Source organism: Martes martes, assembly GCF_963455335.1.
Source record: "Martes martes genome assembly, chromosome: 1".
Classification (NCBI taxonomy): domain Eukaryota; kingdom Metazoa; phylum Chordata; class Mammalia; order Carnivora; family Mustelidae; genus Martes; species Martes martes.
Window position 1 is genome coordinate 144,093,412 of NC_137888.1, and position 20,085 is coordinate 144,113,496.

Consider the following 20,085-nt stretch of genomic DNA (forward strand, 5'->3'; position numbering starts at 1 on the left):
TTTTGATCTCATGCTCCCTTGCTGCCTAATTTTCTAGGTAAATGTAAGACAAACACTACGGTCCTATTGTGTTCTTATGTTTCCATAGCTAACTTGTAATAGAGGGGATGGTAGGGTTCACATCAGAAGCCCTGTTATTTGCCTCAAAAATCGGAAACCATATCGAGGATGGGAGAATTCCCTCTTTCGAGACATACTTCTCTGAGGGCTTTGTCCCCGAGTCTTACTAGAGTTCAAGGCTATGTAATGAGTCATTTTTCTTTTTCTCCTTTTCTTGTGGGGCAATTTTTCTTTTATACACTGTGCGGTCTGCCTTTTTGAGGGTCATGTCATGCCTACCAGTAGACACAGGTTGCCATTTATAAAAGACTGTGGTAGTTGCCACAGTCCTGTCGTTTTGCTCTTCTCCAGAGCTTCAAGGTCCTTCACATAATCGGGGAGATGGACGTCTTTACACAGGAAGGGTGTGTCTTCGCCATATAGGTCTGGAGGTCAAGTGCTGTCTTTGGCTTCCTTTCCCAGAACTTCTTAAAGATGAATGTCTGAATAAAGATTTGGAGAGGAACACGATTGTTTTGACTGGCAGAACAGAAGAAACACAGACATCTAGGATTTATTTAAATTACTTTTATATAAAAGAACTTATATCTTGAGGAGTAGCAAAGCCTTCTTATCTGACTGACATTTTCAAAGGCGATGGTAAAGAATCACCCTGATGAGCAGAAACTGCATTTGTTTGCCAGCCACGTGAAGGTAACTGATGATCCTGCCTGCCTGTGATTTGTTCTATAAAATGTCATTTCCCCCTCAGCATCAAAAAGGAAGTTGAATCATGATGTCGTTTACTCCATTTTGGTTAAGGAAACAGGTTAAATCAGCTCCCATGTTGTCTAGTATGGACTTCTTTCTCCTCTTTTCCACCATTATTCATCAGGATGATTTTCCAGTGGATTTGGGATTAAGGATTATTCTGATCCTTCCACCTCTGTGAAAATTTCCCAGAAGAGATCAGCTTCTTTAAGGAATGACTGTGTTCATGAATTTATATGGGAAGCGGAGAGATCTTCAAATTAGAATAGATTTCAGTGTTACCTTTTTGTGTACTTCTTATTTAAAAGGGATGCCATAGTAAATCTTCTAGAGGACTACCTTTTATATCATCCTTTAAAAAATGGTAATTTGTATATACTGTTTCCTGTTAAGGCAGATGTAATTATATTTAGAAAAATATCCAAATTTTGAACATCTCAGAGATGGTCCTTCTTCAGATGTGGTACATAGGTGGTGTTTAGTATATAAATGGAATAAGAAAGAAAAAAAATCAGAGACTAGGAAGAGAAATTAAATTGTAGGACTATATTGACTTAAAAGTTATTTTTTTGTATTGTATCTATTTAGCTTCGAGATTTTCTGAAGGAAAGGCTTATCCACAACTGTTAACTCTGATCTAAGGAACTATTTGTCTTACTGATTTCATTGGTAGTTTATCTAAAGGGAGATACACTTTCATACATTTGACTTTTCTGAAATCATTATTCATTTTGCCGTGTGGGGTCAAAGCCCTTTAAAAATTTCACCTTTTGCAAGAAATCTTCTCCTCAGGTTTTCGGACAGATCTTCCTTCAAACTTATTTTGACCTTGGTGATTGGCAAAGGATTTCTACCCTTTAAAAAGATAGGAATTTGTAAAACTCCTACTAAAAAATTAAGTAAAAATGACCTTCCAAGGAGAATTTGTACAATAGCAACCAAATACCTTGACACCAATTATGTTGATGATTCCTGCCTCATCCCAAAACATTATTAGAGTTTGAGTCACATAAGAAAATCACTTGAGGGGCGCCAGGGTGGCTCAGTCAGTTAAGCGTCTGCCTTTAGTTCAGGTCATAATCCCAAAGTCTTGGGATCAAGCCCTGCATTGGGCTCTCTGCTCAGTGGGGAGCCTGCTTCTCCCTCTGCCTCTGCCCCTCCCCCTGCTCATGCTCCCTCTCTTTCTCTCAAATAAAGAAAATCTTTTTTTAAAAAAAGATATAAAAGAGATATACACTGATTAAAATGTTCTGTTATAATGCCCTTTGCGATTTTCCTAGCAGCCAGACCAAGCTTCGAAACATGGTTTGTAGTAGGCCTGCCCTCCTTCCTCTCTCTGGGACTGTCCGCTTTCTCTAACCCCCAAGTTTGTTTCTGTTTAGTTCTTTGCTCCATACAGAATAAATCCTTTCTGAACCATATTTATTTTTTTTCTACTTCTGGCTGCACATAAGAATCATCTGGGGAGGTTTTAAAATAATCCAGTGCCCGAGCCAAACCCCTGAAGTTCTGAATCATTTGCCCTGGTGTAGGGCCCTGGCATCAGTATTGCTTGGAAAAATCCCCAGATGGTTCTGTTGTGGAACCCAGGTTGAGAAACACTGATTGCTACAAATGGAGGATTTGAACAGAGAAGTCAAGGTATTCACTTAAAGCCCCTCAGCAAAGCAGTACCATTGATTAGGGTCAGAAGATCCCATCTTCTGACTCTAAATCCAGTATAGCAAATAAAGGAAAGGCTTTGTTACAGAACTATGGGAGAATCAAAAATCCCTTTCCTTCTGGAAACTCACCAGCAGAGCAGGGTTAAATGCTCATGTAAAAGCCTGTCTCACAGAACTCGTGTTTGAAAATCAAGGCCGGAGGAACTGGAGCACTGTAGGGTGGGTTGCAGGGGGGTGACTTTCCAAAGGAATGAATAGTTGACCTGGCTCGGAAAGGCTGGACACCCCTCCGTGGTACCATTCGTTGTCCACTCGTCAGCAGTGGTGTTTCTGCTCTTGCTTCAGGTAAACTGAGGCACAGCTGGGGAGAAGCTTGCGTGCGATGTACGTCCACCAGCCACATGGAGGAGGTGTCCAGCTCTCCCAAGCCACAGCCGACGTGGGCAGTCAGCACACTCTCTGTCTTGGGCCTCTCCTCATGGAAGATGGCAGACACCAGTGTCCTTGGAGAAGCCATTTTCTGAGTCCCTCTCCAGTCAGAATAACCCCCACAGCAGCTGGCAGAGGCACTGAACTCTTTCTGAGGCCTGGGCAGACCACCCTGGGGATGAGAGGTCCTGTGGGGAGGTGGAAATGCCGGGGGTTAGGAAGGCAGAAGGAGTTAACGTACCATAGATTTTCTGGTTAGGGGTTGCTCAGCAGAAAGATAATCAGAATATGGGGGCCTTAAATACCAGGCCATGCTGTGGTGGCTTAATTCTCTGACTCACTGGCAATTTAAGTGGGGACATGGCATAATGGAGCGATTGCAAAGCCAAGAGTTTGTGATGTGAAGGCTGTGAATGCCTTTCCTCTTTGCCCCCAGTGGCTGCCTCTGCAGTTAGCTGAGGGCAGGGGTGCCCGTCACATCCTGCCCATGCACCTGGTCGGCACCCGGGCCCTTCTTAGGGGTCCACCATCAGCGCCTCATGATTTTTTAGAACAACAGTTCCTTCATGGTACCTCAAAAGCTATATGGGGAAGCTCTGAAGTGTCCCAGAACTTCTAACATTTCCACCTTCTGTTTAGGTTTTGTACAGCTCTCACTCCGTACGAAGGCGTCTGCTGACTCCTCTGGAATGAGGTGTGAACAAAGCAAGCAAGGGTACAAATGCATTAATTCCAAAGGGGTGCTTGCTTTTGCCAGGGCCTCACTTATAGACCTTTTCCTGACATGTTCACACCCCAAGTATCTCCAACATATGCTTCATACTTCTAGAAATCTGAAGAATTTAGAGTTTCAGTTGGGTAGAGCCTCAATGGAATACTTTTATTATTTTTAATGCTGTTTTAATGGGCTTGAGACTAGGGAGGTTGGGTTGATTGGACAACTTATATAAACCATTGCAAGGAATTTACTAGAGTAGAGAACGATGCCAATAGCCCAGAAATGTGGTGTTTAGGGAGCTTTTTACTTCTTAATCACCATGACAATATCGGGACAAATTGTGTAACCCTTTTAGACAGTAGCGCTGTTTACTAGAACTTTCTGCAATGATGACAGTATCTTATATCTGTGCTCTCCATTGTACTAACCATTAGTCACCTGGGGCTTGAAATGTGGCAGGTGTAACAAAGGAACTGAGTTTAAAATACTATTTTATTTCCATTACACTTAAATGTAAATAGCCACACGTGGCTATTGGCTGCCATAATGGACAGAACAGTTACAGAAGATCCTTTAAAATCCTCTTTCTTTTCAGGTCCTCTGAAGGAGCACAGTCAGGTAATTTCTTAGCCTCTGTAGTCCTAGTGGGGCCGATTACATTATTTCTATCTTTCCATCCCTGTACTTGGGAATTGTAGGCTGTTTCTGTCCTGGACACATGATATTCTAATGTTTATGGAAATACCCTTTAGTAGTACACTTTAATTATAATACTTTGTTCTGGGAGGATCCAGCCAGGCCTCTTTTTATCATCGTGTTTTTAGTTTTAGTCTTAAAAGGGCTATAAAAATAGCGTTGTCTTGCAAGAAAAAAAAAAGGCTTAAAGTCGATAGCCGTGGAGCAGTAGGGATTATAAAACATTCAAACTTATCCTGGAAATATTGGATAAAAAAAGAAGCTAAGGAGGCAGGTAGAAGTCTCCAGGGAGAAAACTTGCCCTGGAGGAATGCTTTTAATTAGATTTAGCTTCCCCCAAAAGAGTCTAGCAAAGTGGCTTTCCCTGAGGACATCGGGATTTTCCCCTGTGAATAAATTCTCTCCCCCGTTGGTCATCCCTCTACTATGTTCTTCTGCAGACTCACCCTTACTTGACATGCTGTGACTTAAACCCTCCAGAAAACCTTGGAAAAGAAGCCAGTATTTTTTTCTCAAATGTTAATTTCCTTGCTTTAGGCTTATGTAGGCTTTGACTAGAAACTCAATCTGTGTGCCTCGGCTCTGCTTTATGTTTCAGTCATTGAAATGGGGCTTAGTAAGAATTACTTGATACCTTAGGAGTCAGATGAACCTCACTTTTTTTTTTTTTTAACATTCTTTTATCTTAGGCGCAGGGATTTGCATTTTGAGAGGCTTTGCCAGCTGACTTGAGCCCCCACAGGTTTTAGCTTGTTGCAAACTGATTTTGGCCCATTTTTCTCACTTCTGGAACCTTCTGTTGCTGCCACTCATGGTTTATGAGTTTACTGGGGAACTCTAGTCCTAGTCCGTAATTGTCTTGTGTCTCTACCTCAGCAGTAAATACTACAGATCGCCCATCGTTTCCTACATAACACATCCCTTAAGAAGTCGGGATGGATGGTTGATTACAAAGGCCATCCAAGCCAGTAGACAAGTCTTTTCCCCGTGGCACTTCTTTTCTGGCTCTGCCCTACTTCTCCTTCCGTGTCCCTTTAGCCTCTGATGTCAGAGCTCCCCGGAAGCTGAGAAGCACAGGTTTTTCAGGATTTCTTCAGATCAGTGTTGTCCAATAGAACATTCTATCGTGATGAAAATGTTCTACATCTCTTCTGGTGACACATGGCTACTAAGCACTTGAAAATGACTAGTGCCACTTGAAACCAAATGTGATTTTATTTTACTTTAGATATTTATGTTTATGAATTAAGTTATTTAAATTTAGAAAGCCATGTGTACTCCTGGACACCATATTACACGTATTACATATTACACATATTACACAGTGCGGCACCAGACCCTTGGCTTCAGAAAGCATCTTCTTTTGAGTGCCCCGTGGTCTTTTTTTTTTTTTTTTAAAGATTTTATTTATTTATTTACTTACTTAGAGAGAGAGAGAGTATGAACAGGGAGGGGGCCGAGGGAGGGGGAAAAGCAGACTCCCCACTGAGCAGAGAGCCCGATGTGGAACTCTAGCCCAGGACCCTGGAATCATGACCTAAGGCGAAGGCAGATGCTTAACTGACTGAACCACCCAGGTGCCCTGCCCCGTGATCTTCTACCTTTGCGAACCAGTCCTTCCCAGAAAAGAAGTTCTCTTGACTTCTGAATTGACTTCTTTATACTGCTAATTTTGATTAATGGAAACTTGAACTTTTTATTTTTATACTGTTAGACGCTGCACAGATTGTTCATACTCTCCACAACTGGGTTCAGCATGTTTTTTTTTTTTTCCCATTGTCCTATTTCCTCTGTGAGCATATCTTTATTCCTTGTCCAACAACTGTAAATTTGCAATATTATTATTATTATTTTACAAATAAGAGGAATTTGTCAGAAAAGTAGATGTTTTCTCTAGGAGCCTAAGGAAGGGATATGAAACGTGGCGTTGCAGCACAGAGGGATATGAAAAACTGAAAACAAGTGTTTATTGTGCGTCAACTACCACATGCCAGTCCACATTGAAGATTCTAGAGTAAAGCAATGAAGGAAACAAAGTCTATTGTGCTCAAGCTAGCAAACAAGATTCTAGTAATATATTGGGGATGTTAAGTGCAGGGTGAGGGGCAAAGACTGATGATGAGTGTAATTTTAGAAAGGGTTGTCATACTGCTATCTGAAGAAGACATCTATCTGGAATAAGAATGTTCCAACTGGAGGGAATAACAAGTCCTAATGTCCTAAAACCAGGGTGTTCATATTACCTCTTCATACCATCTCCATATCCCCATGGTCTCTCATGTTTGCTTCTCTCTCTCTCTCTCTCTCTTTTTTTTACATTTATAGGTACATATTTCTAGATTAGACTCCTCAAGATAAGGAGTCGGTCCACAACCCCATTGGTGTTGGTAAAAAGGTTAGATTAAGATGGATGAGAGACCACACAGTGTAGTCCAAATGGGCTTTCTTGGTCACCACTAGGGGCCATGCAGCAATTTACATGTCTCAGCTCTCATTCCAGCACTGGATAGTTTCCAGCAATAGGGAGGTTGAACGAATCAGATTATTTGAGTGGGGGGCAAATCCAAGGGGCAGAAGTGCGCTGCCTGTGAGAGTGTGTATCAAAAGTCATCTGAAGAACTCAAAGGTATGGTCATTTGACCTCCCAAAGACAATTCAAAACATTTCGAAGCTTGAGTGACTTACTGCATGCTTAGCCCTAGTAATGAATGTTATTTTCGTATGCAAATATGGCTGTTCCCAGTGGTGGACGGAGCCCCCTGTATTCCAGTACCAGTGGCAAGAACAGGGGAGCTCACAGCTGTGGGTGTGGCTCTCACTTTCTGTATCGAAATGACTACTGGAGTCTATCTTGACTCCTCCACAGCCTGCTGACAATGAAAGCAACATCCTTCCGTAAATTCTGTCTTCTCACCAGCTTCGGTGGGGTTGTTATGGCATGGAGGGAGGTTGACATTTTACTCAGTGGAGGAGAGCATCACACAAATCGCAGCTCCTCTACCTGACGAGGGCCCTCTCTGCTGTTTACCGCAAATAACATTAAGGTCATGACAGCGATGAGTGATGCCCAGGAAAGGCATAAGTCCGCCTCACACTTTCTCATCCAACTGCACTGTGAGAAAACAAGCGAAGTTGCCCAGTCTAAGGGCAGATTCTCAGATTTCATTTCAAATTTCCTACCCTTTGTTGGCCCTTCTTGAAGGCTTCACAATACTTAAAACACGTTTCTTTTTTATTTCACTTCCTCTGTTTGAAAAACACGAAGGGGAGGGTTCAAAGTATTTGGTGTTATCTTACCAACCAACGTGAATCTGAACGTGCCTTTTAGTTCTCGTATGCCGACTAGGCAAGGGCAGTTTGGCTGCTACTCGTCAGTTAAAAGTCTCCCCAAAGTTTTTTAGAAGTGGATCACAGTTTATTAATATAATGCTAAAACTATACCAGGAGTGGTTTTTACTTTCATTTCCTTAAAATTGACTGTAATTTCTTTGCCTTAATTTTTACTCTAGGGAAAATCAGCCTTAAATAGATAGCATAGTAGGAGGAGCTTGATTTGGAATTTTTGGCTTTTAATTTAACATTTATTGAGCCACTGTTTTGGGACACACCCTGGGCCAATGCTGTCCACCTTGGAACAAGAGAGATGATGGTCCCTGACCCCATGAAGCTTACAGCCCACTGTCAGCCCACCTCAGCAAGTTACTTTAAATGCTTCCCTCTTCTGTAAAATGGAAGCAATAATGCTAATCTTCCATAGCCATTTGTCAGATGTAATCAAAGTATAGATCAAGTAATAGGATGTTTTTGTACAAACATACATGTTATTATGACTTATCATTCAAGCAGGGCCCACAAATGGATTTAGAGTAAACAGAGATTTTTCTAATGCTGGAGGTTGTTTTTTTAAACTGCTAGAGCGAATGTCTATGCTCGAAACCAGAATTTCTTCCACATCCCCCATAAAACTAGAGGAAATGCCTACAAGAGCTGAATGGAAAGTGATTCTTTGTCATCAGACATAATTTTCCTTCCTTCCAACCTCGGGATGCACGAGTGTTCATTCTGCAACATGGACCCGCTGCAGTGATCAGATTTAAGCCTGAGTGTAAACAGGGGATGTGGACCCGCCAAAATTGCAAAGAGTGGGTTTCTCAATGTGCAGAGATCACAAAACTTAAACCACTCTGCTTGATCGTCCTGAAGCCATTTTTCTTATAAGCTAAAACATAGCATCTCGTTCTGTTTAACCAGAACTGCCAGGTCAGGCTGGGGCACGTTTGAATGATTGAGCTCTCTTGACTTCTGGGGGTTGAAATCTGAGTATTTTCCAAAATGAAAGGGATTTGAAGATCATCCTATTTAGCCCACCTCTTTAACTGGTCAAAGGTTGGCCATGGAGAGTGGTTGAGTAGCTTCCTGGAGGACCCAAAGCCCGCTCACTGTGGGTGCAGACCCTTCCCTGCCTCAGGCTGCTTCTGACTCCCAGTGTGAGTTCTCCTCCAGTGGAAATTGTATAGCAATATCACATAATGAATTTTTACATGAGTAAATGGCTTCAAGGAGAAGAGATTAAGGAATATTGCTTTCCATATATCTGAATGGCACAGAACACTTCTTAACTAGATACTTAAAAATCTGATCGAATTGTTGCTCATATTCTCCCATTTTCTCATCAGCTGTGAATCAAACTGTACGGGTTTTATTTCCCTGAGAAGAAGGCCACACGTAACTTCATTTAAACATTTTAGAATTCCATGATCTTCAGGCGCCTCAGTGCTTCCCCATCTCTGCTTTTCAAACTCACTAATTTTATTAGTGCATTGCCAAATAACACACGAAGCGCCTCCAAACCAAGGCAGATCAGCTCTCCCTGGTGAATATTGTGCAAGAGTCAGCAGAGGATTCAAGAATTGAACTCGATCCTCAAGTTACTAGCTATTTGCCAGACCTAATAAGCTGGTGATGAACAATATTTTAAAACCAGATGATCTGGCTCTGGAAGGGTGTTTAAAGATCCCAGCACTCTTGGGAACTTGACTGTAGCAGTGGTTGATTCCATTAGATTTCTTTGAAAGCTTTGGATCGTGGTGGTAACAAAAAGTTACTATATTTCAGTTTGTCTCTTCACTCAAATTTCCTGAAATATTTTGTAGAAGTCATCAAACTGCTGCATTCTGTTGATGAGTAGGAATATATTTACCAAACTCTTAATTATCTTGTCATGCCTTTCCTGTAATTTTCTTTTGAGAGAGTGTTGCACGCCGTGTTACTTTCCTAACCAGAGTGCTTGTGTGGCACTTTCTAGTGTCCAGACAACTTCACATGTAGTCCAAGCCTGCTTTCTCTTCATCCTGACCCTAGAGAGTACCATTTCATAGATCAAGAAATGGGGTTCTGAGAAGTCTGGTGGTTTGCCTTGGGTCCCATGGCTCTGATTAACGGCAGAACCTGAACTCCAAAGCCTTTAACTTTAAAACCGTTGTACTTCACCAAGCTGCCTCTATTATGTATGTCTCCCCAAATGAGTGAAGTAATTGCAAAGAACCAAAGCTCTTTTCTAAGAAACATACTGCTCCTCTGCCCCTACCTGCCCTCTACCCAACTCCTTCTGGCCACACTCTGTCTTTGCCTTCTGCCAGAGGGAGCATAAAGTTCTGCCCGAGAACCTTTACAATGGGGATGGTTATCACACTGCTAGGATCAGGAGGGCTGACGGTTTTCTTCTGACCCTTGGCTTTGTTTCTCGTGAGCTTTCTCTCGTTGACCTTGGATAGTTATTTTACCTCTTTGGCCCTTAATTTCCTCGTCTATAAAATGGCAATGACAAAATCACATGGCAGTTGTGATGAGTAAATGAAATAATCATCACAACACTTGGTATTGGGCTAGGCATTTGGTCTGCATTCAATAAATGGTGTAGAAATACCTATTATGATTACTAGCATTAGGATGATGGTGATGATGATGTTCCCATGCAGATCTGACTTCTCAAGTAGAAAATTTTCCTTTTCCTTGAACTGAAATATGAGTGTCCATATTCATGAATCAAGTACATATTGGCAAATACCCATATTAGAGAGTTACACATGAATTTTTGCATTCCAGTTAAACCTCCAATACTGGGAGCCCCTGGGTAGCTCAGCTGGCTAAGTGTATGACTCTGTTTTGCCTCAGGCCATGATCTCAGGGTCCTGGGATCGAATCCAGCATTGGACTCTCTGCTCAGTGGGGAGTCTGCTTCTCCCTCTTCCTTTGTGGCAACCCCCCCACCTCTCTTTCTCTCAAATAAATACAAAATAAAATCTTTAAGAAATTAAATAGACCTCCAAGAGTGGAAGAAATAATTGAATGAACATGTTAAAAAAAATCATTAATGGTAAAAATTCAGATGGCTGCAGGGGCCAGAAGGAGTAGCAGGGAGGACAAACATGGATCCTCGTGCCACCTCAAGGGCCCAGCCCCCATTTCCATCTGACTGTGGGCTGTCCTCAAGGGACCCTGCAGGCCCACTGCTGCCACATCTTTTTACTTTCTTAAATGGAGTTGGAAATACAGCTTTTCATGCAAAATATCCTCATTTTAACACTTGGAACAGAGGACCTTCGGGGACTGTACGTGGCTCATACAGCTCAGTGCTCCAGTGTCTCCCAGACGGGTCTACTCCTGGGTTACCTGATGGTCAGAAACCAAGCATCTGAGGCCTCACCCCTCAAGAAAGTATTTTGCCTGTGCGCTAAGTTATTCCCCGTCCTTTTCCATAGCGGGAATATGGGAATCATCTGCTTTGACCAGTATTTTCGCATACTTGATACAACTGTAATTGAAACATCTCTCAGGCACCAGCCAGGCACCAGGACACTGCAGGACATTTTGAAGAGAAGGGGAGAAAGCCTCTTCAGAGAAATTTCTAAATGAAAAGCCTGCTTTCACCGGAAATTGATATGCAGGCCAAATTCCTTACTTCATTGAAGCAAATGGTTCATCTCAAGTGCCTGTTTTTCTGATCTCTAAGAGTTTTTACCTTAAAAAAAATCCCACATTTTCCATTAGTTTTGGAATTTGGCATTAGGCTGCCTCAGCACTTCGAGATAAAGTATTGTGTAAAAATCTAAAATGAATAACTTCATTAAAAAGCACATCTTCATGAAGAACCTTTCCATTTCTGAGGTTCTTTTAGTAAAAATCCTTTTTGTACTTTTTCTTTTTTTTTTTTGGTTCCCTGCAAGAGCGTAAGCATCTTGAGGAAAAAGGATTATGTCTTTTGCTATCCGCCCTTGCGATCATGGTTTAATAGAAGGCTGCTCACAGAGCAGATACGTAATACTGTTGGTTTATGTCAGCTAATTTTTCTGGTAACAAATTATTTGAGCTGAATTGGAATGCGATAGCGCTCCGTAAATCATGTGCTCATTATCTTGCCTCTATCAGGCTATTTACCAGTGCTGTTTTGACTGTCACCAAGGAATTAGCTAATCATATTTACTTGCAATAATCTCTGGGTCCTTTCGCTTGTTGGTACATTATACCATCCAAGTTGTATCGACTCAGGGAGAATTGTTTTTTCAGTTACTATTACTTTACATAAAGTACCAACTTTCAAGCACTTCCCAGCAGAAGAACAGTTAATATTTTTCAGTACATGAAATAGTGCCAAATTATACTCCTTCACTTGGTATGGTATCCCATTTGCATTGATGTGGCTTAATGTTTTCAACTGGTTTCATCTTTTCCTCAGCCCCCGCCCCTGCGTGCTCCTGGGGTTGGCTCATCTCAAAGTCTCTACAGTTAGGACTTGCCAGATAAATACACTGTGAAAATCAGCTTTCTCAATGATAAACTAAAATTTACATGTATGGACGGTGGTATTTGTTGCCGACTGCTCACCCCCGCCCAGCTCTCTGGGGGCTGTTTTTCTACTAGATCCCTATTAAAGATGAAGAAGAACAATTGAGAATGCTAACAGTTTTTCAGCTCTTTGAATATGGCAAAAATGCTAGCATCCTAAAATACTGACTTTGGCAATAACAGAGATATTTCCGTCTGCAAGAGTCATTTTAAATGTTTGGTTTTTGTCACCTGATATGTGACCTGATTCTGGGACATATATCCAAAAAAAAAGAAAGCAGATTCAGCAAGTGTTGGGAGAACTCAAGCTGCACTTCATCCTCAGCGATCCAAGAAATTCAAGGCTAAGCAAGAAAACAGAGTGTGCATATTGGGAGCTATTTGGAGCTCTAGGGGCTGGGGAGTGTTCAATTGAGAAGTTTGCTATTGAAACCCCAGCTCAGTTATTTTATGTTTGTCACTAGAAAATGCTAATTACTTTTCCATTCAGCCTCAGCTTGTTTTATTCTATATGTGGCTTTAAAAAATTTCCTTGTAAATCAAATCTTAAAAATCATCTTTTAAAGACACAGTCAAGTTTTCAGTTTAAAGTACCCTGTTGGATGAATCCCTTTGAAACTTGCCTTAATCCCTTGATTTACTTGTTGGGTGAATACAGATTTCTGTGTTTGTTTATGCAGTTTCCTTAAAGCAATCCATAGTGAACAATTCAACTCATTTTAGCTAAAAAGGAAAAAGAAAAAAAGAAAGAAAGAAACCGAAACCATCAAAGCTACATTCCTCAGTAGAACAAATCAAAGAGGGAGAAACACACACACGCACACACACCCCTCCTCTCCATTTCATTCAGAGTTACCTATGTTTCAGGGAAGTTTCATTAGGCTGGTTGACAACTGTCCAGATTCATTAATTTATTTGCCGGCCCCTGACTTTTAAGTTTTTATAAACCAGGCCTTGAGTTTATTCAGTTCATTTCTAGAGTAGACTATTTCTATTATAAGAGTAGGCGGACAAAGTCTGAGATTCTGTTCCTGGCCCTTGTGCTTCTGCTGGGACTTTTTCTCTGCCTTCTCAAGTCTCCTTGCCTTTTGTAAATCTCCTCTGGGTCAAGCCAGGCATATGAACGGCATGCACACCAGAGCATTCATGGGCCCCTCAGCCTTCCCATCTGTAAAATTCAGGAAATATCTTTTCTATTAGGTTTTGACTGGAATGATTTTTCTGCCATTTCAAAAGAGATTTTAGCATATGGACCAGGTCATCCTTGGGAGGTTTTTTTAAAAAGTGTTATTATTACAGAACATTTGCATGAAAATGTTCTGAAATAGAATGAAAGAATTGATGGGTTCAGGCTGCTTGTCTCTATTTCTCTCCTTCCCAAACCCTGGTCTCCAGGTTAACTATGTGGTGGTTTCATACTGATCCTGGTGCCCAGAGACCATGTGGAACCATCACTTGAAGGAAAGCCCACCTCCCCTGTTCTGAAGATGTTTATAATTACTTAGAGAATGAGGGTTCAAGCACTTTTAAAACTGAAAAAGAAGGTATTACTTTGCCTTAGAATCTCCAGGTATGCCGTAGAGAAGAAGAATATGCCTGAGATATCTTTGACTTAATCACGAGGTGTTTTTTGTTTGTTCATAGTAATTGGCCTAAGTATTTTATTCACTTGGAAATGTCTTTCTTTCATGAAGGATCATGAAGGGACTCCTCTGAGGCTGCTTGACTTGCTGCTTTGTTCTGGAGGGGAGGACGTGTGTGACGGGCCCATACACTTGTCCCACCTGGTCTCGGGGGCCTTGGGGTGTTTGTTGCCAGCATCACAGACCATGGCGGCTGTCTGCCAGATGGTTGCCTCAGTGTCTGACTCTGAAATGCCAACTGCAATTAAAAACCTTCTTTCAGAGAACAAGTCTTTCAATTCTGGGCCCATATGGTGATCAGAGCCTCTGGGCCTGTGATCGTTTAAGAGGCCAGACTCAAGAGAAAAGCAGATGGAAAGAACTGTAAGATGAGACATGCCTGTAAAAAAAAAAAAAAAAAAAAAAGGTGAGGAATAGTATTTAATTTTGCTGGATCCAGCATGAGTGGAGAAAGGGAAATAGTGGCCAGTCAAAGACTGGGGTCACCCTCGCATTCCCACTCAACACGTGAACCAGCAGCATGGGCATAGCCTGGGACCGGTCTCAGCTCCTACCTGGAACGCTCAGTTTAATGAGGACTTGGCCATGTTACAGGGCCCAGTTCTTCCATCAAACATTAACCTGGGCGTTGCTGTGAAGGTGCTTTGCAAAAGTGATTAACTGCAATCGACTCACTGTAAGTAAAGGAGGTTATCCCCGGTAATGTGACTGGGCCTCTTCCAATCAGTTGGAAGGCCTTGGGAGCAGAAAAGGTTTCCCAGAGAAGCAATTTCTGTCTCAACACTGCTGCATTCATTCCTGCCTGACTTTGCAGGCTGCTGGGCTGCCCTATAAATTTCAGACTTGCCAGCCCCCCTATTGCATGAGCCAATACACTACCCCACACCTGTGGGTTAAACGTATTCCCAAAAGCTTTGTGTCCCTCTTAACATCTGAGAAGCATGGCTGAGAAGCATACTGAGCTCTGTTCACCAGTTGCCGTGGATTATACTTTGAGAGGTTGCACGTAGTTGGATCAGTTTTCGTGGTCCTGCTCTGAAATGTATAGCACTCAGCAAGAGAGCCACAGGAGTGTGTAGAATCAATGAATTCTTCATTGCCCCCCAAAACACAGCACTAAACAACAGTAGGTAGATGCATGAATTCAAATGGGCGTGAATGCCTTTCTGGCAAAGTATTTAAGATTATTTGTAGAGTCTTGAGATTTCTACCTACTAGCTCAGTTAATAGCTGACACCATTCCAAAGATAAAGACTAAGAATTTATATCCAAAATTCCCTCTGTTTATCTGGAGTAAAGCTAAGCCTTACTAGGCTGCTCATCGTTGACCTTCAAAGACAACAGTGCTTTTCCAGAAATAGACACAGCTAAGCATTTACTTAATTCATATTCTCAAGACCTGGAACTTGTGTCTCCAGGCAATGAGTTTGGGGGAAAATGTGCCCTAAAATGAGGAAGACAGCATGACCTAGACTGAAGGGCTTGATATTACTCACGGGTTTGTTTGAAGAGAAGTGAACTATGATGAACCATGTGATCCCATCATATGCTGAAAAGAAGCTACCCATGCTCACTTCCTTCAGCGAATGACTTTCTAGGTGAGAGACACTCTTATTGGAACCTCTTTCTTGGGGGACATTATGAATAGCTGATTTGCCCGTTATGGGTAGAAAATTCCCTGAGGATGGTCAGCGGGGCACAGAGGGCCTAGAGGACACTAAAACACACTACCTTAATATAAGAACAAATTAGCTGAAGACGCAGGAGAGTCATTTAACCTGAATTGGAAGTCATTTTGAAGTTGGTTAGGGTCTACTCTGGGGTTAATTAGAAGGCTTTTGTTGTGCCGTTGAGGGTAATATCTTTGTCCCTGGCTATTCACATACATGCATTTATTCTTCATGACTTAGGCTTCTCGAACATTATAAAACAGAGGGTGCTTGATGCCCATGGTTGCAATGGTAACTTCTTTTCCCGCTAATTGGAGCGCACAGATGCAATCATGCCTGTAGTGAGTAGCCATTGCCACCCTTCCTGCTCCCAGGAGCCCTCCACCCCACTCTGATGAGCGGGAACTACTTAGGGTGTTATCTGTGACCCCGGAGGACACCGGGCTAGTCCTTGGATTCTTCCTTGGGGGTTTGTGGGTCTTCAGGGAGTCTGTAAGTCAGCCCTCCGCAATGATGAGCAAAGATTTGTACGTAGGTCTCTTAGTCCGTTCTCCCCAGCGTGACTCTATCAGTTTTTATCCAAATTCGGTGATCTTCAGCACAGCCTAAGGGTAGCTTTGCCTCTTACACTTCACCCTATCCCACCAACACGTATTCACGAGGGAATCTTAAACCAGAGGCTGACGGTTACTGAAGGTGGGCAGCCTCCTGAGGTCAATTAATTAAGGAGTGGCTGTCGGGGGTGGGGGGGAAGGGAGGGGAAAATTATAGCGAACACGCCCCGGGTAAAGGCTTCCAGATTTTTCGAAAAGAAGAAGAAGAAGAAGCTGGTCAAGGTGAAAAGTCTGTTCACCTTAGCAGTGGTCACTTTAATGATAATAAAGAGACAAAGGAGGCCTCCTCACCGGGTACTTAGGACGTGATATGTGACGACTTACATACTTTAACTGGCACACAGTAGTTGCTTCGTGTGTATGAGTTCCCATTATATGCCGTCCCCTCCCCCACAAACCTGTGCCTCCAAGTGTGGAGTGAAGTTCGCTGTAGGCCTTTCTCCCAGAGTTCATTGCAAAGATCTTCTCATTCTGGGCCTTGCTGTAGGCAGCCGCCATCATAACCTGCAGGTCTCCAGGGGCCCCGTTCGCAGACTGTGGTCTGAGTGACGCCCCTGGAGCTGTGCAGCTTGGTGGCCGTTCTCCATTCCTTTTTTTTTTTTTCCCTTTTTCCATGGCCCCCTTTGGTGTCTTCACTGTTGATCGTGTCTTGTAGGCATCAGATCTAAACCACTTATGCTTGTCAACAAGTCTGTGGCCGCCTCTGTGGCTTCCAGCAGCAGATTCACTGGTGGCACTTCTCTCATTTCACTCCTGACTCCTCTCGCTTTTCTCACACTTCTTAGCTTGTGTTAGAAAAGCATTGGCCAGCCCAGCAGAGCACCCCTTTCCATCTGAGGTGTAAAAGAGTTCATCACATAGCTTTCGGACCCTGTTTTTCACGAGGAATCTCCTTCCAGATTTATTGAAGGGCTGCTCCTTCACAGTCACAGAAAGTGTGTTGCGGGGGGCGGGTGAGGGAGCGGGGTAGGCGCTTCTTTGAGCTTCTTTGTTTTCAGCCAGTCAGGTTGTTTTCAACTCATTCCAGGTCAGGGTTCTCTGCCTTGGGTTCATGTTAGAATATCTGGGCAGCTTCGAAAAATCTCGATGCTCAGGCCACCTTCCAGAATAATTAAATCAGTGTATCTGGAAGTGGGACTCAGGCCTCATTATTTTTTAAAACTCCCTAGGTGATTACTTCTAACATGCCCTCAAAGTTGATAACTACTAAGACAGGCTAAAATCCTACAATGTGAGAAGGCTGAATTCCATTTCATGGAGGCTTGGTTTTATATTTAAAAACAACAAAGCTTCCTGGCCAGCAAATACATGTTTGTGTGAAACATACTCTATTAAAAAAATTCACATAAACAAAACATGACCCAGATTTTTGTTGTTTTACCCATGTCCTATAGGAAAACCTGAGGGGTTAACTTAATTGTTTCACAAATAGATCCAATTTTAACTATTGTAGAAAAAATATATATATTCATTGTTGTGTTAGTCCCAAATTGAACACAAAGTTCAGAAAGCATTTTGGCCTGTATTTTTAGCTTAGCATAGAGCTCTTGGTCTGGGAGACAAATTTCAAAATAGTTTGTTGCCTAAAAATACACTTCCTGAAATGAACTTGAGGCCCGAGAGGGATGAATGGGTGTTTTTTTTTTCTTCTATATTTAATGTTACCACAAGAAAGCAAATCTTAAATTTATATATGTTTGTATTTTTAGAGACTCAGGAAACAGGTGCTATGCCCAAGTGACAAGGAGGGTTTTGTGGCAAAGTGTGGATGACAGAAATCAAAAATTCACGGGACAGGGAGAGACCGTGGGAGGGCGTTAAAGTTGTTTGTCTGGCTTTAGGTAGGAGAGCATACTTGACACAGGGAGGAGATGAGGAAGCTCTCCTCAGGCCTTTCCAAAGGAGATCCTTGGCAGAAGCACACCCCCCAGCTGCCTAATAGCCAGTGCTTGGTCCAGTGCTGTACCTCGTCTAGGCACGTAATCTTTCCTAGACTAGCCTGTAAGTGTCTCTAAGTTCATGTCTGTTGACCAAATGCCTCGTAGCCTTGTCTTCCTTCACTTGATTCTCCAAACTCAACCCTTTAATTTCCACTTTTGCCAGTAGAAATGGATCTGTTGGAGGAAGAAGATGGGGAAGGTGGTGTTAACACCTTTTTTAATGGTCTCACAACGTGTAGCATGTGTTTTGCTAAGAACGGTCCAGCCTTTAATACACTATAGATGACTGTGAATGAATATTGCATTTATAATCACCACCCTCCCCATCTGAGTGAAGAAGTTCTCTATCCTTTCCCACATGGCATAAAGAGCCAAGTGTGAACTTCCTAAATTCAGTCACTATTCACCCACTCACTCAACAAATACTATCGGATACCTTCTGTGGAGCAGGTCCTCTTTTTGACCCTGGACACCCAGTACGTAAACAAGATAGACAAAAGCTCGTGGAGCTTACTTTTTGGTGGATAGGTTATAAACAAGTAAGTGAGTGAAGTCGTTGTGCAGGAGATAAAACAGAATCCTGGGCTAGTTACCCCCGGGCTGCTTTAGGATGGAGAGGCGACATTAACAGGCGACCAGAAAGGTGAGGAAGGGGATTGTAAGGGAAAAGCTCTGAGGAGGAAGGAACTTGGCTTCTTCCAGCGAAGGCCCATGTTTCCTAAAAGGTAATGAGTAAGGAGTAAATGGGTTGGTGGGGGATGAAGTCAGAGAGGTGGCGGCGAGCAGACTCTCAAGGTGGAACTCAGCTTTTCCTCACCTGCAGGACTCCAGTGCTCTGAGCCTCACCAGTGTTTGGGATTCTGTCTCGGAGACACTCAGTCGGTGTTGTTTGATCACCTGATTTCCCGCAAGGCAATGGGAGAAATTAGAACCAGTCTCTCTCTCTCTCTCTCTTTTTTTTAAGATTTATTTATTTGAGAGAGAGAACACAGAGGGAGCGGGAGAAGCAGACCTCCCGCTGAGCAGACAGCCTGATGCAGGACTTGATCCCAGGACCCTGAGATCATGACCTGAGTGGAAGGCAGATGCCTAACTGACTGAGCGACCCAGGGGCCCCTAGCACCAGCCTCTTTCAAGCAAGGGTCTTAGAGCTCTTCCTGTGCAGGTCGGAGAACACAGGCAGTGCCCTTCCTCACCGACAGTGTCTCCTCTGAGTTGGCCCACAGCCTTTTCGCATTGCACAGCTCTACACCATTGTGACCTGTCTCTGCCCATCTTGGTGGTGACTCTTGTCAGGATCCTGTATCCTCTGTGCTTCTCTCTATCTTGGGTTACCCTACCTTCATCTGTTTCTTCATCTGTCTACCCACTTAAAGGATAATTTCCTTAAGGTAGTATTCTCTGTGCTCTTACCACCCAGCACTGTGCAGTGGACCCGTCAGATCTATGGTTTTTGATTGAACAATTGTGTTGGAGATAGAGCGCCTTATGGTAACCACTGACAAAAGCAAGAAGTTACTCAAACCTCCCCCCACCCCAGCTACACTGCCCCTTCCCACACAACCCCCCCACCACAATGGCTTTCATTACAAATTGCGTACGTGAAGGAAATTCTAATCTGATGTGAAGGCATTATTTGGTTCATTTGAAATTGCATAACATCATCAGGAATTCATTGGCAGGCTGCCTAGCAGTGAGATACTCATTTAGTGTGTCTTTCTTTTCCCTCCCCAGTTAATAACGACATGATGGTCACGGACAACAATGGTGTCATCAAATTTCCGCAATTGTGTAAATTTTGCGATGTGAGATCTTCCACCTGTGACAACCAGAAATCCTGCATGAGCAATTGCAGCATTACCTCCATCTGTGAGAAGCCACATGAAGTCTGTCTGGCTGTCTGGTAAGGCAGCTTTTGAAAATCTCCCTTTTCCCCCTTTTGTAAGTGATGCACGCCATGGTACATTAGAATCAAGGCTGTCTCCATGCCCCCTCACACATCCCTTTCCTTCAGGCCATCTCTCTTTCAATGATTACATGTAATTTCCAGAGATAT

General features: G+C 42.8%; 1 protein-coding gene across 2 annotated transcripts in view; it reads left to right on the forward strand.

Moving 5' to 3' along the window:
• TGFBR2 (transforming growth factor beta receptor 2) overlaps window positions 1-20,085 on the forward strand; it is an 88,399-nt gene that overhangs the window by 14,789 nt on the left and 53,525 nt on the right. For both annotated transcript variants that reach the window (XM_080815655.1, XM_080815656.1), the window contains exon 2: window positions 19,764-19,932. In XM_080815655.1, the coding sequence (XP_080671781.1) occupies window positions 19,764-19,932 (169 nt within the window). The remainder of the gene's footprint in view (window positions 1-19,763; window positions 19,933-20,085) is intronic.